This window comes from Coturnix japonica, chromosome 1 (genome assembly GCF_054131305.1).
Source record: "Coturnix japonica strain WE chromosome 1, WE-NBRP24, whole genome shotgun sequence".
NCBI classification, from domain to species: domain Eukaryota; kingdom Metazoa; phylum Chordata; class Aves; order Galliformes; family Phasianidae; genus Coturnix; species Coturnix japonica.
The window spans coordinates 32,284,342-32,301,984 of NC_140663.1; the positions used below are offsets into that span (position 1 = coordinate 32,284,342).

The 17,643-nt window shown below is 37.8% G+C and overlaps 1 protein-coding gene across 2 annotated transcripts in view; it reads right to left on the reverse strand.

Annotated features, from left to right (window-relative positions):
- The window catches only part of PTPRR (protein tyrosine phosphatase receptor type R), a 139,353-nt gene that overhangs the window by 98,855 nt on the left and 22,855 nt on the right, over positions 1 to 17,643 (reverse strand). The window contains exon 1 of one of the 2 annotated variants that reach the window (XM_085536816.1): positions 8,578 to 8,684. The exons of the other annotated variant lie outside the window; for it this stretch is intronic. Within the exon in view, the coding sequence (XP_085392942.1) occupies positions 8,578 to 8,592 (15 nt within the window). The 5' untranslated portion in view covers positions 8,593 to 8,684. Of the gene's footprint in view, positions 1 to 8,577; positions 8,685 to 17,643 lie in introns of those variants that run through there. 2 annotated transcript variants of the gene reach the window in all.

A 17,643-nucleotide genomic window follows, 5' to 3' on the forward strand; every position in this document is an offset into this window, starting at 1 on the left:
GCAGGCTCTACACAATGAAAGCACTACTTCATTTTTGCCTGGTGAAGTGGAATAAGAAATTTAGTATTGATCATTACAGAAGCAGGAGAGTTGGGTTATATGAATAATTCTAACAGCAAGAAGAAATACTATTAGAGAGCCACTATTCCCTTTCTCCCTTTCCTGTTTCCAATCTAGGAGATGAAATAAGTTCAAGAGACAGAAAATGTGGCAACATACAAAACGTAAAAGGAAAAGTAGCAGAGAAAGGAAATGACTGAAAAGATCTAGAAAGGAGTAGACTTAGTCACCAACATAAAATCCATGAAGTCACCTGATCTCCAGCAAAGAAAACTCAAGTAAACTCATGTTTCTGAATGGATATTTTTGTTGTTGTTTTTTAAATTCTGTTACTCCCCACTCAACACTGCCACACAGCTTCTTCCTTGCAGTAGTGTCCCAACAGCAGCTCTGACCTTATACTGAAGCTCTCCCACGTCAACCTTGTTTTCCAGTCTTGAGAAAACCCAGTGAGGATACAGTCTCCAAATAATGGTTAACTCAACTCCAGATAATTCCCTATTGATGGAAGAGGAAAGTATCTGCATGCCATTAATACCATCAGGGTACTCATCAGTGAATTCAAGGAGTAATGAAGCAGGTCCCGTAACTGTGAGATCTGCAAACATGCTTCTCTTAAAGAACAGTTTGTCCTTTATCAGAGGGAAGCTACATCTTTGGCAAATTTACAGTAATGAAATTTTCTGGTGACCTTTTCCTCTGTCTCTTTACATTACAAATAAATGTTACATTCTTCTAATTTGGAGCAGTTAAGCCTTCCTAGCCAATATTCTCCTAATTTACTTTAAAGTTTCTGAGATGACAAAAGGTGGATGGATTTTTTTTTGCTCTGAAATTGACTATTTTTTCAAATAATTATTCATCCTGATTCATCGTTTTTCAGCCTTCCAATGAAATAATCAAATGTTGCCTGTAGCTACTTATGTGAACTTATTACAGGTAGGAAGGACAACAATCAGCAATAAGTGAACAAATATTTACAAGCTATGGTTACCAAATAAGAGCTCCTAATCACAGCCAGGAAGACAAATGAACTTTAAACAGATAAAGACATGATAATGGAGATTATATATTAACAGAACTAAATTACTGACCTGACTGCCAAGTTCATTCAGAACATGCTGGCAACACTCTAAGCATATCTTCCATAAGGGTATATGCAATTTTTACACAGAAAAAAATAAAACCAGCAGAAATTGATTGTCTTCAGTAGAATCTTTTCAGTGGAATCTTTAGTTTTCTGTAAACTTTCCACAAAGAACATAAGATGTTTTTGAGTGAGGTCACATTGAAAAGATTTCTGAAACATCAGGGAAGATGGAAACTGCTCACCAAACATATGAGCTTCAGACATAGCCCAGTTACTGACTTAAAGCTTTGGCTACAAATTTGCTCTAGTTTTGCTCAAAAATCAAACGGAAAACTTGATAGAAGCTCTCCGATAGAGTAAATTATTATAAAAGGCTGATTCAGTAGAACAAATTGCTTCTGTGGATTTTTTCCCCCCAGATTCTCTTTTATAATACTAAGACAGAATGCTTTATTCAGAACTAGTTTTGTGTTTCCAGTAGCTCTAAGACTGCACTATGGTAATAAATCTATTTTAAAACCTATTTATGCCCCAGTCATTAGTACGTGTATACTATGTACACACAGACAAAAGGAAGTACTGAATGACAAAATGTTTTTTACTAGAAAAATTTTTAAAAAAAAGTCCACAAGATTTTTTCCTCATACCCAATCATTTGCTGTTTTGCAAAACACAAATGCACAAATATAACTTACCAGCCCTATCTCCGGGAGCAAAGCAGCCTTACTGCCTGCCAGTGGGCTAGAAAAAGATCTGCACACTTTTTTGGGGACTCCATATCAGCTCTGCTGCTGCTGCCACCAATTCTGTGGAATCAGCACAGTGAGGATAATACAGTTCAATAGCCCTAGTTCAAAAGCCTTCATATTTTCAGATTATTTTGTTCCGCTCCACATAATTTAATGCACAGGGGATAACACAGAAGCCTTGGGGGACTATTCCATCTCCTCAGTGCTTGTGTGATACTTACTGTAATGCTAATGGGAGTTATATGTGTGCATCCAGGGAAGAACACATCATGTTTTTTAATATGCTAAACAAAGAGGAGCTAGAAACAACTTGGGTTTTTACTTCAGCACAAATAATGAAATCAATATGACTCGTGAAAACAGTAACAGATTTTAAAAAATCACTATTCATTAAGGATAGTGGAGGTAAAAATCTCATAACTGAGGTGTTAAACATCTAACTTGTGATGGGCTTGTTTAGTGAGCATTAATTTTATGACACATATTAGAGACATATGGCATAACCGCCGTGTTAACTATGATACATATAATAAACTGTATAAAAATATATACTTTTATATGTATAGATAGATACAAATACAAACATCTATACACACAATTCAGGAGTTCCATAGGAACAGAGTAATTAGGCAAGCATTTGTGAGGGAGTCCTTGTGATACCTGAAGAAAAATGTATTGGGAAATAATAGATATGATCTGTTTTGTAGAACAGTTTCAAAGTGGATACCACTTGAGGACACCATACATACAGACACATATGTGTGCAAGTGGCAGAACACATAAAATATCAGAAAGATTGCTTTGTAGGAGCACCTCTTTTCTTTAGAATGCTGGGTCCTGTTTTTCATACATGCCAACATTTCTAACTGTTCTATTTCATCTTGAAGTGACTGTGCTGTAAATCAGATCCACACACACATGCTCACTTGGAACTAGAAAGAAACTGCATGCTTTGAAGGCCTTCAATACATTTTACACAATTTGTAAGCTAGAGAAACCCTAAAGCAGGGAACAAACCGAGTTAGGACTAGCTTTGATTCAAACCCATTTTATCCACTTACTAATGAGGGCTGTGAGTTAAACAAGATCACACGACTTCTTACGTTCCTAAGGGAATTATTTTCTGCAGAAGATGATGTTTTTGGTTTTTCTTTCTAATTGAATCAAGTTTTAAGTTCATCTGTAGTGTTAGAAAATTTGAAAGGGGATCACAAGGTCATCAACAAAAAATTATTTCAAAAATAATAATTAAGAGTGAGCCTACTTTTTTTTTTTTTTTTCTCCTCAGTCACAAATATATTTCCACTGCAAACTTTTAATTCAAGAGAAATTGATCTGAATCATTCATGTGCATCTGCTCTGCACAGCAATTCCTTAGGTGCATGATCTGCCCGAGCACACTCCTCAGGGGCTGCACACTGGTTGTTGATCACAACTGTAGTGCCCCATTACGCGCTAAACCTCAGGATTACACCAATCTTCTTTGCCCAGGAATTTCCACTGCAAAGAGAAGAGCTTACAAAAACAGGCATTTCTTGTGAAAGATGGAAAACTTCAGGAACAGTTGGAGGACCTGGAACTTCACTGGTTTCTCCATCACAGACTCTGTAAGATGAGCCATAATGTAAATTATGGCACAATGTAAATTAAATCATAATGTACAGACTGCCCAGAGAAGCTGTGGATGTCCTATCCCTGGAGGTGTTCAAATCCTGCTTGGATGGGGCCCTGGGCAGCCTGAGCTGGTGGCATGGGGGTTGGGACTGGGTGGGATTTAAGGTCCCTTCCAACCCAAACCATGCTACAAGTCTATGATTCCAATATTTGAAAGTTTAATATATATGATAACATCTTATTCCTAATTTTTCTTCCTAAATTAAGCTTCATCCACATATAGTGCCATTGCATCTTGTAAAGGACAATACAGCAGTACAGTGCCTGTCTGATGTAGCTGATGAATGGCAGACTTCTCTGTTCGTGCCTGCAGCCTCTGTAAACTGTAGCTTGGTATCTAGCAAGTTGGGGCTGTTTCTTGTCTCACTGCAAACAGCAACTCAGCTTTTCCAAATCATGATCATTATCCACAAGAGTAAAGACCTGTCAGCCCAAGACAAGCTGGATGGCAGATTTTGTCTGAAAGTTTTCCCATTTAAAAGTAACTTGGATTTTTTTTTTTCTACAGAAAACATTTCAAAGTTTTTAATATGAAGTTTACAAGGAGAAGAAGGCAAATTTGACCTGATTCCAGTTGGAATTCCTACATTTACTTAGTTACAGAAAACAATACTATGATCCATCTTTTTCCCCTCTCCAATTCTTCATCCCCAACCCAAGTTCTTTGCCATCAACTGGAATAGATGAAATCATTTCCAGCTTTGTGATTTACTTTAGTTTCCTTTCCAGCTTTCCAATTTTTCTCTTTGTGCTTTCTATCTTTTTTTTTTTTTTTTCCTAACTTAACCAAATTGCTTCAAGTTTTGAAGAATCACAGAATACAGAACGCTCAATAAGAAGCAACCCTGAAATAAACAAAGGTACACCAAATTCTACTGAATTTCACCACAGCAAAAATGACGTTAAGAAGAAATAATGAAATTTGGAGAGGTTGGTAGGATGGCAAGTAGTAAGCCCTGACCTCCCAGGTCTGCCTTGTTAGCGACAGCAGCATTCATTGCTGTACAGTCTGTCACTCGGGCAGCTTCAAACTGAGCACCATGAGCAAATCATGAATTGTAAATTTTGACTGGCAGAACTGAAAAATTAATCTGTTAAAAGCAGATGGCAGCCTGTAATTTCATGCCTCGCTTTTGCCTTACCCACAACATCTGCATTCAGCACCTCCCCTGCAAATTAAGCCTTTCACTCAAAATAAACATACTTGTAGTCTGATTTACAGGTTTACCAGTAGTTCAACTAAACTTAAGCTTTCCTTAAATTGTAATAGAAAGAAATGTAGATTTGTTTCTACATGAGGCATATCTCTCCATGTCAGGTGTCTTAGGGTTATATCAGTTTTTTTGTAAGAGAGAGGCTCATAACAAATGATCCATATTTGTAAGGCAAAGCCAGATCCATCTTACAGAAGGAGCTACCCATGATAACATAATGATGAGTCCTCACTTGACTGCGGTGACAAGGAAGGCTTGAACTGTGTGCAGGAGCTTGGTATATACCTTACTTTCAGTGGGAACTGTGATTTTCATTTTAAAAGTTACTGCTCCAGTAGGATATCCTGCACGTAGAATTTCCATACCTCAGGTAATCTACAGGATCCAGCATTAAATAAATGAGTTTCCAAGAACTCTGATTTTAAGGCAAACTTGGTGTGATGTTGCTCAAGTCTAAACACACTGAATTAATTTTTGAGAGTCTGCAGTGAAAAGCAGCCTATGCTTTTAGCTGTGGAATAAGAATTATCTGATTTTAGACAATTCAGAGCTAGAAAACACCTACCATATCCTTAGATCAAATTTCTAGCTATTGAACCCAATCATGTCACATAAACCCAATGTAAACTGAAACTTTAAGAACACAGAAATATGGGGAATTTAATTAATATCTTTTGTCCATGAAACTTCTGGAATACAGATTTTCCTTAACGCCAGTATGAGAAAATTCACTTTGCAAGCACCTTTCAACGCATACATGTTCTTCATTTTTAAGGCTTCTTCCTTTCTAAGGTTATTGCTGTTGTACTTGGGCAACTCATGAACTGACAATGAATGTACATTTGCAGTTATCTCTGTATGCAGCAAAATCTGTAATACTGTAACTGAACAGAGGTGAAATTGAGGCATAGGCAGATAGATCATTTAGAAAATAATAGCCAGACACAGGCAAAGTGTACACATTTGAAATAAAATGGCCTCTCCTCTTGAATAGCTTATTGAACTTCATGCTCAAGCTCCTGAACAGTTCCATTCCATCTTAAACATTTTCATGCTAATACATTTCAGAGAATTAAAATGAATTTTCCACAAAACCATGATTATTATTAAACCTGTGCTATTTAGAATACATACATCATGCAACAAATTTTATATTCTTCCTTAAGAGTGGCTTTACTTTCCTAAGTACTCTATGATTTTCCAACTCAGAGGATATTCAATAGTACTCTCGTGCAGAAGAATCACAAGAAATTTATGGCTTTGTGGTTAGGTGGATGGTTGGACTTGATGATCAAATGAGTCTCTTCCAACTTAAATGATTCAGTGGTCCCTTCTGTACATTGAATGTTTGCATATTTCACCTTGTGTGTGATGAGGTATTTGAGGAAAAGCATAGAGCAATCCAAGGAGGAAGTTAGCTTCAATGGCTACTATGGCTACAATGCTCCCAGTTCCTGAGATTGCTCATTTACTGCTACCCCTGCCATAAGCACTGTAAACGTGTCCTGGATTTAATGGGATAATGCTCAAACCAGCAAGTAGAAACTCAGATATTTTAGAAGTTGGAAATATGAATGTCTTTGGCTAAAAAGTCAAAGAGTATTCAAACATAAGTGCACCATAACGTATTTATGGTTGAAGTCAGAAGAAACATGTATTAGGAAGCCAATCTGCTCCAAAGGCAGCAGGCTCCTGGGAAGAGATCTGGACCTTTCAGAGGAACATTCTTCTCTCAACCTCCTCCCCATAACCTGAATCAAACAAGTTGCCTGGCATGGCTGTGGTTATGCAAGTAAACTGATGTTTACCTACTATCTCTTCAATATCACTTCTACTTCAGGTTTTTCACCTCTATTTTTGCAGCAGAAAGGAACATAGCCAAAAGGAAGAAGCTGAAATTGAAGTATGTGGGAGTTCAGCTTGAATGACTGCTACAAGATTAGACAGATGCATTTTTGTTTTATTTCATGTTATTATGTGATATGGCAAGCCACACAAAGAAAAGCAATTAAAGAACCAGGAACATTTTGTTCATTTCAACTGCTCTGCTGAAGGAAAGGTTTTTTTTCCTGGATCTTTGCCTTTTTGAATATATTACATCTATTCTGGACTGCAATCCAAGTGTTATGAGAAGTAACTAATATGTTAAGCCAGGAGTGTTGCCTTTTTCTTTGCATAAACACTCTTCAAGAACTGTTTTGCAAAACTTGCCACAAATCCTCTAAATTACTAGGATGCTATTTAATAGATTTAATGTTGTTTGTTGCTGATGGAGCAAAGCCAAATGTAAATGGTTTAGCTCAGTGAAAATCAAGTCTAAATGAAAGTCCTCAAAAAGGGATATCATGAATGCTATTAGCCCATGTTGGAAGAAAGGACAAGATGAGAAATAAATGACAGCTCCAGTGGTCCAAAGACTCTGGCAGAAAGCTCTCAAGACAAGTTTGGTGTCACACAAACTGACAGCTGACAGAAAGGTGTTGTGGCACCACAGATATAATCTCAACAGCTATTCAAAACAAAAGCATACAGCTGTCCATGCTCACTGAAATCTCAGAGCTTTGAGATGACATATCCATGGTTATGTCCATAAGATGCAAAATGCAACTTATAAGCAGACAGTGCTCATGCAGACCACTCTACATTCCTCATTCACCTGCTGTGCTGCCATGCTTCACTTGCTGTTGGCCTGCAGCTTTTATTTCCAAATGTACATCATACTAAGATCTGTCAAGGCAGAAACTGCAACTAAACCCGAGCCATTTCTTTTACTGTTACACAGTACTATTTTCTCTGCAGCTATTTGTCCAAAGCACAACCAGTCTGAGGAAGTGTCTACAGGATGGGACTTTTGGCTCTATTCCCTCAATAAGACACAGGCAAATTGATGCCCCTGTGCTTGTTTTGCCCAGGAGTCACAAACCAGATGTGGATAACTTTTGGGACAGAAACTCCTACAAAGCACGCCTAAAAAGCATGCATGGCATTTTTCACATGGCTAGGTACTGCAATCCACAGCATAGCAGAAAAAAGATATAGGTATAGAGATGCTGTAAGCATGAAAGAAGAGTGTTAGAAATAATAAGAAATATATTATCCAAGATTTGTTTTCCCCCATTGTACAGGAGTCATAATACTTAGAATAGCTGAAGAGCTTTACATTCTTTTCCAGTTTCATTTTGACTTCACAATATCAGATAGACCACTTTTAACTAAAAGTACATTGTTAACAGTTCTTCAAAGCAATTTCTCTACTGTGTATGTATTCTGTTCACTTTAAAAATCCATAGTCCATCTTCTTCTGTCACTGAACCACACTCAAACCAAATATTACACCCCATGTTGGTAAATGCAGTTCTAGTAAGTCACAGTAAGTTTAACTCCTCTACAAAGAACATTATAGAAGAAAATTTTATAAAAAAAATTCCTTGTCTTTGTTTATAAAATATACTCTTCAGAGAAGGTTAGCACAACTATTACAGTATTTTATAACTATCATCATTGTGGAGCTATCAGTGCTTAGACTGGCCTGTAAACTAAAATGTTCTTCATTAGAAACACAAGACTCTATGAGTACTTTAAGGTAACAGCAGAAAAGAGCAATCTATATATCTCTTTGTGGTAACTGCCTAACTCATATATCTAGAAAATACATTCCCCCTCATTGCAGCATTAGCAACATACTGCTAAAACAGAGCTAAGCTTCAGCTTGGTTATTATTCCTTTGCATATTTATATAATTCTTTCTAGGTTTAAGCATAAAATCTACTTAAAAATTACAAGTACTTACGTAATCAGAATTCATTACTGACTTTACAGCAGGTGGTATTTATTCCTATGTTCAAATTTAAAAAGCTGTGTAAGAAATTTTGTTGTCTCTATGCCTTTTGCAGCCAATGTCTTTCCCCAACACATGCAAGCAGATTAAGAAAGATGGCACTTTATGAGATTAAAGAGCTAGAGATAATCCAGGAAACTGCAAATAAAATAACAAGATTAAGTTATATAGTTAGCTCACTAGACTAAACCAAATTTAGTTCACTCTGTTGGGCTAAAGTGAATAGAAAACATTTTACTTCCACTAAGCCTTCTTCCTAAAAGCTTCTTTATGTTAACATAATGGTATATCATGAATTGAAAAAAATATATGGATATTTATGACATGTATATTACATTTATGACACATGTATATGACAAAAAACTAAATTAGGTTTGCATTGGTTATGGATTTGAAAATCTGGGTAGCATTTTCTACTCAGACTTGGAATAAACTTTCATTTCTTGTTTACTGGGCTATGGAAGTAAACATTTGGGGTTATTTTGTTTGATAGATACTCTTTAGAGGCAACAGTGCCTTGTGGAAACTAATTTTTCAAACAAAAACCAAAATAAAGCACTCAACTTGCCATGCAATATGTCATCTTGAAGTACATACATACGAATATATATATCAATACAAGATATATTCTCTTCTAATGAACATAAACTGTCCATTGATATGGAAATGTAAACCCTTAGCACACCCACCAGGATGAGGATGTCTGCTTTTCTCAAAGTGTTTTTTTCCCTCTGATTTTGTTAAGAAATTTGTTCTCACTCCCTTCCTGCCTCCCTTGGCTCCTACTGATTTCCCCTTACTTAATCAAGCTTACAGTGCTTAGACACCAGAAGGCAGTAATTAAGACAGGATTCCTACTGATAAATCAATCTATATATGTAGTATGAAACTTACATAACTCCTAGTCAATCAGAAATGTCACATGCATATAATAAAAGATAGAATCTCAAACACACTGAAAAAAACAACAGAATCTGTATAATTTTCTCTATTATAATTATCAGAAGACACTAAATATTTACTTTGTTTTAATAAGAAAATCTGAGGCACAGCTTAATTTTTTATAAGGCAGAAGATATCTGAAATGCCCACGAAAAAATATATACCAAGACAAAACAGAAATCTTCAAGGCTCTCCATTTTGTAAAACTTTGTACCTATGGCTAAAAAGTAGCAGATTGGTTATTAAGCCATTGTTTGAATAAAACATTTGAATCAAGTAATATTTACATTGCCAAGCAGAGTTGCTGTGGCTCTGGAGTCACGAGTACACTTCTAAAAAGTTCACTTCTGTCCACACTTTCGAATTATCTTATCGGGAATAAATATAAGATGCACTCTTGTAAACATATTCAGCAGCAGAATAACTCCATTAAATGGGGATATGCTCTTGAGAATAAATGAATGGTTCCCATTCAGTAAATGATTTGCACATGTGCGTGTTGTTTAGGGGATACACAGGATATGGCTCTGTATACCTGTAGGTTGTCTGCACTTGTTTGGCTTCTTGCAAGAATACCTCAGGCAGACTCCATACGAGAGCTCCCAAGACAGTCCAGATCAGCTAGCATATGTCAGCACTTTGATCGCTTGGGTCTGTTGAGTGTCAATCTCAGGTCCTACTGCCACTGTTGACCCACCAGCACCACAGACGCCTTGTGCTGCTCCTGCAGGGTCCTACCCAAGAAGCCTTATTTGATTCCTGCTGTCATCTAACAGATTATTTTACCATAAAATATCAGTGACAGCTGATAGAGCTGTATAACACAGCCTTTCCATTTTCTTCCCATTCTCTAAGTGTACAATAAATGCTTTGTACCCTAAAGGAGACCTGCCCACGGGTGTCTGTATTTAAGCATATCTGCTGTTGGCAAAGCTAGTCCTTGCTCAGAAAGGTGCTAGGATGCTGTGGATAGCCAGAGAAAGACATTTCAAAGGAGTCAGCAGGGATCAACTGCTCTTGGTCAACTTGCAGCTTGGTCATCCCAGGAAAAACAAGGGTTGGGTGTTCTGCCTGTGAGGAGGTATCACTGAATAGCCAGGTGATGTCATTGAACTGGCTGTGATACTTAAGGGAGCCACTGACAGATCTGCTCAGCTCCCACTGAGAGTATGGTCAGGTATAAGGTTGCCTACAAATCTGAGGGCAGTAGCCCAAGTGCTCAGCCTAGAAAAGATGCTTTACAGTCCTGCTGTAGCTCCTGGATATGCATGGAAGGCTGACAGCCAAGCATGGAGCATGGTGCACTGCAAGACAGGATGGCAGCTGATAGAAATGATACACATGGTTCAAATACAAGTACGACTGTAGTGTCTGCTTCACTATCTACCGAAGTTAAAAGAAATCTCCACAGAAGCCAAATTCCTTTAACTCACTAGTTCTGTCAGTTCTAGAAAGCTGGAATTTTTTGTTGATAGGAAAATAAAGAGTATAGTGATTGATAATATTTATGACTAACTATATTTACATAAATAAACTTATTTAAGTTACAGACATAAAAGATCAATGTTTATCACTAGCATACAATGTATGGCAGACCATTGGCCAAGAGAAGGAAGCCCACAGAAAACCGAGATGACAAGTAGGAACTTTCCAGTGAATTCCCGTGATTTGTTTTCATAACTACAGCCCTCAAATACTGTTAATGTAATTGCTATTTGTTCATGATTTTATTATGCAATGGTTAACAGAGACTTGGGAAATACATGCGCTGTGTGTAAATTGCCTTTAATAGCAGCAATTAGACAGTTGAATGAATATTGTCCATTACCACCTGTGAGTACAGGGACATCTGGTGGACAATACTATTATGTGATGATTTTTCTAGGTATCTTCAATGCATTTATCTTCCTCCTCAGCTCCACAGGGTACAAATTTAATCTGCTCAATGGCCCACCCTTAAAAACTAATGTTTTTTGTTGTTGTATTTATATTTGTATGCAAAGAAATATAAGTATTTTTTATTTTTAAGTGGTCTTTTACACACACAATTCACACTCATTTAATTTTTAATGAATATCCATTTTCTAACTGAGATAACTTTTCATCATTTTTCAGCAGACTTTAATTTAGTTTCTTTTAGTCTGAATTCTGAGGTAAATGTGAACCTCTTTAAAGTGAAAGTCTATTTTCTCCTATAATACTTCAATAAAACCAGCACAATTTAATCTGCGACTTAATATATTTTGGCCCCAAGTTTAAATGAGATTTACTTGTTTACAACAATTACTTGTACCTTGTATTTAATTCTAGGCCTGTAAGCTCATGAGCATACATACTTCACAATAATCCCTGAAGCACATGGAAATCAGAAGTCCACGCTAAAGCAAAGCAACCCTGAACCAGAGGAAAAAAGCTTCTCTTTTCCCAAGTTAACGAAAGCAATCAGGTTTCGAAATACTCACAATGAACTACAACACTTATTTGCCCTGAATACGATAAAATAAAACAAACAACAACAAAAAATAAACCAAAATATCAGCGTGAAAAGAGAGTTAAGGGCACCTGCTCTTGTGTCACTATATATGCTAAGAAGATGCACATTACTGTTGGAGAATAGGACTATATTTTCACTATATTGTTTATACTGGTAACAGAAAAGGGCCCAAGGGAAAGAAGGGTGTGTGTATAGTGGAAGGAAAAACTATCAGGGGAAGAAAAGAGAAGCATGGAGTAAGAAATATTTTTAAATGGAGAGGAAAAAGAAATAAGTAACGTAGTCTGAGGCTACAAGTCTAAAGGAGAGGAGCCAAAGATAAACAAGAGCAGAAAGTAAAGATCTGGGGGAAAGCATAAAATTAAAGAAAAGGAGAGTGGAAAAACAGAGCAGAAGAATGAGAAAGCACAAGAAAGGGCAGAGACAGTTATGTGGTAAAGAGCAAAGTGGTGCTCCAAGGAGAAAAATGGAGTTTCACTTTCAGCAGCTGTATGGAGGCATTATTAAGAAAGTTGAACCTGCTACTTAAAGTACTTTTCCAAGTCTGAATTTATTATGAAAGATTTGGGGTAAAATTAGATATTTGCTCTGGCATAGCCTGAAACCCAAACACATGTCATAAAAAGGAAAAGACAAGGGATGTATGAGATACGATTAAAGGATTTATATAACTTGCACACAGGAGAGTCAGAGAGGGGACAGATGAAAGAACAAAATCATCAGGGACTGCTTGAATGGACAGTGGTACAAATGTATTAAGCAGCACAGACTAGATATGGGGGAAGTAAGACCTCCAGTACATTCATTACAAAAATGAAAGGATAAAAATGGGGGAGAGAATGGTCAGACATTACAGAAAAGGAAAAAAAAAAAAAAGGAAGAATGTATAAAAACTTCAGCAATGTTCTTTTCAATCAGTGCTTCTGCATATGTTATATACCTGATTAAGTGGAAAGAAATACAAGCTTTACATGGAGCATATCAAGCTCATTGGATTTTCCTAAGTTTTAAATTAATTCACATCAGCAGGAGCATTGATCCCAGTAAAAATTACAATTCAGGAGAGAAAGAACTATGCAGAAGCCATTTGGTACAAGTTTGGCTGCATGTTTGTCTAGTTGGCGTTATGATTTTAACTAAATAGATCTTGGCCATTCATGGAGAATTTTAAATAGACTTCTTTGGATAATAAATAGTGTTTCCAAAGAGAGGACATTAGGGTATGCAAAAATGAGCATAGTGAAATTTTATTAATTCCTTTCTGTTTACATAACCTGTTTGGTACTGATTCTGAACACCAGTTTCTGCCTCTCCATTTTACCAGATAATGCACTCTAGTTAGTTTTTACTTCTGTTTTGTTGTTGTTGTTGTTGCTTGTTTGTTTTTTTCTCTATCAAGGATGCAGAACTTCCCTTCTAATGAGGTTGTGTGAAGAACACAGTGTACCCTTAGCAGCATAATCTGTGTTGAGTCAATACACTGCCTTTTGATTTCATACAGGCTCTTAGCAAAACAATAAGTAAGAACAGCATCTTTCTCTCACTCTTGTCCCTAGAACTCCTCAAAACTGTGTGTCTTCTACTGCAGAGAAATCATATTTTGATGATGCTCTCACAAATGGTCAATCTTAAGGAGTTCTATTTACTTGAGAAAAAGCAATAGATCTGTGCTAAGAGCTTTATACTGGTTACAGAATACTTCTGCTCAAGTCCTTGATCTGTATATGCCTCAGAATAAAGAATTAACCCTTTCACCTTCATATGCCACATGATTAACTGAAGAACTAGACTTCCAGACAAACCTTTTTCCCTCAAACACCACAAACTCCACTCAGCAAATAATTAAATAAAAATTGATCTGGAAAGGAGAGCAAAGTATTTCAGTGTCTTGAAGAGACTTGCCATTCAGGAATTCTCATATATCAAGGGCAATACCAATCTCAAGTGCACTGAAAAGACTCCTTCCTGATCCTGTCTCAGTCCACCCAGAAACTGAAATGAAGCTACAAAGTGAACTGATTTGGGTGATTTAATTAATTTCCTCCTTGTGAATCTTGGTTCCAGCCAGGATGTGGCAAATGAAGTACTTGAACCTGACCTTCCACTGTAGCTCTATGCCTTGACCTCTGGGATCTTGGCCATTCTTTGATGCCACCCCATTTCCTCCTCACTTCCCAATTAAAGTAAATTAATTTTTTTTACAACATCTGAAATCAGTGAAAAGGAATATTATTTTCAGACAACTCTATCTTGTGGTTTTGATCTCAAAGACTTAATTTCAGTGAGTCTTGATCTACCTTCTGAATAACTCAATTGCATTATTGCTATATTCTCCATAACTAATAAGCTGTTAGAGAACTGGTTGGCAGCTGATGTGATATCAAAGTGAAGGTATTTTTGTTTTGCACCAGTCTCAAAGCAATTTTGAAAGAATTCAACAATTAGACACAAGAGAAGGAAAAGAAAGCCAAAGACAAAGCCAGAGTAAGTCAGCCTCTAGGCAGGATAAAACTTAAGGAAGCAAAGATGTAGCCTATATGTTAAAGTAGAAGAGCCAAGAAAACAAATTACTAAGCACTGAGGCCAAAGATCATAGTAAATGTCTTTCTATTAGAAATGAAGAAACTATAATATTAGTAGTATAGCCAAAAGAGTAAAGATCAATAGCGGTAAAGCAGCGGGTGGACGGAGTTATGACAGCATTAAGACAACAAAGGAAAGCTATCAGCCTTTGCCAAAGTTTATACAATGTTATTTGGCATAGGCAGGGATCACTTGTACTGGGAACATAGAAGACATTAATGAGGCCACAGTGATTGGACAGACCTTTCAAACAGCAGATATGTGTTTCTGAAGTGTTTAATTTCTTCAGTTATTGATAAAAAGAGCTGAACATACAGAATGCCAAAAGCACTGAATTCTTCATTTAAAGTCTATTACCTTTAATGAAAAGAATTTATAAAGTTGTGCTCATGACAGATGAGGACTGGTCAACTGGCAGCCCATGAGTCAGAAAGGGCATGCAAATAAATTTTGGCTAGCCTCTAGGAAAGCCTACAGCTGCAAGATTATAAGTCAATTTTTCAGTTCACCAAGAAATAATGGGAGAAAGTGAAGCTGATATGGGCCAAGAGAAAGTACTGCCAACCCTTGAACACACCTGGCTGACCAGCTAAACAAACTGGTAGCATTACAGGAGGAGAATGTAAATTGCATGAAAATTAGAACAAGAGTTCAACTATGTAGGACAGTCAGGAATGTTTGGCCTAGAGATACATTTCCTGGCTTAGAAATGCAGTCAGTGCTCAGTTGCCCTTAGGTTTCTGTTTAACAGCACACAAATATTGAGACACCAAAGTAGTTCTTATGCAGGAGGATTCCATAACTCAGTGCTAACACTGTGACTCCAATGGATTGTTTTTGGTTAGGGGTCACTGTCAGCTCATGTTCAGCCAAGCATCAACCAACACCCCCAGGTCTCTTTTCACAGTCATCCAGTCACTCATCCCCAAGCCTTTTTATTGTGGCCAAAGTGCAGGACCCGGTATTTAGCCTTATTGAACCTCACACTATTCACCTCAGCCCAGCAATCCAGCCTATCCAGATACCTCTAAAGGGCCTTCCTACCCTCAGGCAGATCGACACTACACCCCAACTTGGTGTCATCTGCAAACTTACTGAGGATACACTCAGTCTCCTCATCTAGGTCATCAATGGAGATATTAAACAACATGGGGCCTAGTACCGACCCCTGGGGAATACCACTTGTAACATGTTGCCAGCTGGACTTAACTCTATTAACCACTGCCTGTTGGGCATGGCCCTCTAGCCAGTTCCTTACCCAAAGAAGAGTATACCTGTCCAAGCCACAGGCAGCCAGTTTCCCTAGGAGAATACTGTGAGAGACCGTGTCAAAGGCTTTGCTGAAGTGTAGGTAGACTACATCAACTGCCTTTCCCTCATCCACCAGTCTGTTCACCCAATCGTGGAAGGAAATGAGGTTGGTCAAGCACAGCTGGCCCTTCATGAACACGTGCTGGTTGGGCCTGATCCCCTGGACACCATGCACACGCCATGTGATCTCACCAAGTTTTGTTCCAAAACTTTCCCCACTACCAAAGTCAGGCTGATAGGCCTGTAGTTCCCTGGTTCCTCTTTATGGCCCTTCCTCTAGATGGGAGGCACATTGGCAAGCCTCCAATCTTCTGGGACCTCTCCAGTTAACCAGGAGCACTGGTAGATGGTGGAGAGTGGCTCAGCTATCACTCCCGCCATCTCCCTCAGCACCCAAAGAAGGGTGGAGCCCATCTGGTCCCATGGACTTGTGGCAGTCCAGGTGGAGGAGGAGCACTTTAACTGCCTCCACCTGAATCGCTGGGGGGTGTATTCTGCATTCCACCTCAGACTTTCAGATCAGAGCATAAAGTGACCTGAGGATAACTGGTCTGCCCATTAAAGGCAGATGTAAAGAAGGCATTGAGGACCTCAGCTATCTCCTTATCCTTAGTGGTCACATTCCCCACTGCATCAAGTAAGGGGTGGACATTTTCCTTGGTTCTCCTCTTACCACTGATATATTTGTAGAAGTACTTTTTATTCTCTCTTTAAGTGCTGTGGCCAATCTAAATTCAAGTTGGGCTTTTGCCTTCCTAACTTCATCTCTGCATACCTTAGCAACTTCCTCGTAATTTCCCCAAGTAGCCTGTCCCTGCTTCCAGAGGGCAAACAAATACCTGACTAAAAAAATCAGTTTTTCTAATACCCAGATACCCTGGCTTTCAATTAAGACTCAAAGAGCCAAGAAGTGATGAGAAAGAACATCATAAATGATTTATGGATGCCCTACTTTTGTGTATAGTACATTTATTATTCTACTTAATGTATCCATATGGTTTTCTAATTCATTCATTACTGAAAGCCTCACATGACAGTTATTTCATTAAAGGCTATATCCATTTTCAGTCAGTTTCTTCAGGAAGCACATTTAAAAATTAAGATTAAAATTGAATTTTTGATTTAGTGTATGGAATTCAAAGTATCTATATATTTAATTACTGTCCCATTACCCATTTCTTGACAAATCAATTGTTTGTTTTTGTTTTTTTCCCCCTGATAAACCATCAGTTGCTTTCTTGCTATTTCATGATCTGAGTGGTCCTTTAAATTCATGGTTAACATTTCCTTATTACTCCAATTCCAGTCGAGAATCTCTGGTTCCAACCACTAAACTAAAAGGACTGCTCCAAAACCAGTGCCTCCTACTTTACTATACTGGCCCTTAACATCAGAGGTAGATGTTGGTGATACAGCAGTAGAGGTTGAACTTTCCCATCAGTATTCCATTACATTTTGTTGCCATGTGACAGATGGCAGAAGAAGGGTAGTCTGAGAGAATGGCATCTGACACAGAAGTGTGGATGAAGAAAAGATGTTGCATTTAATTCTTCCATGTAGAAAAAATTGCACTCACTGACATTCACAGACACTTGCTGAACATTTATGGAGACCAAATAGTGGATGTGAGCACAGTAAGGGAGTGGGTGGCGCATTTCAGCAGTGACGATAATGACATGAAAGACAAG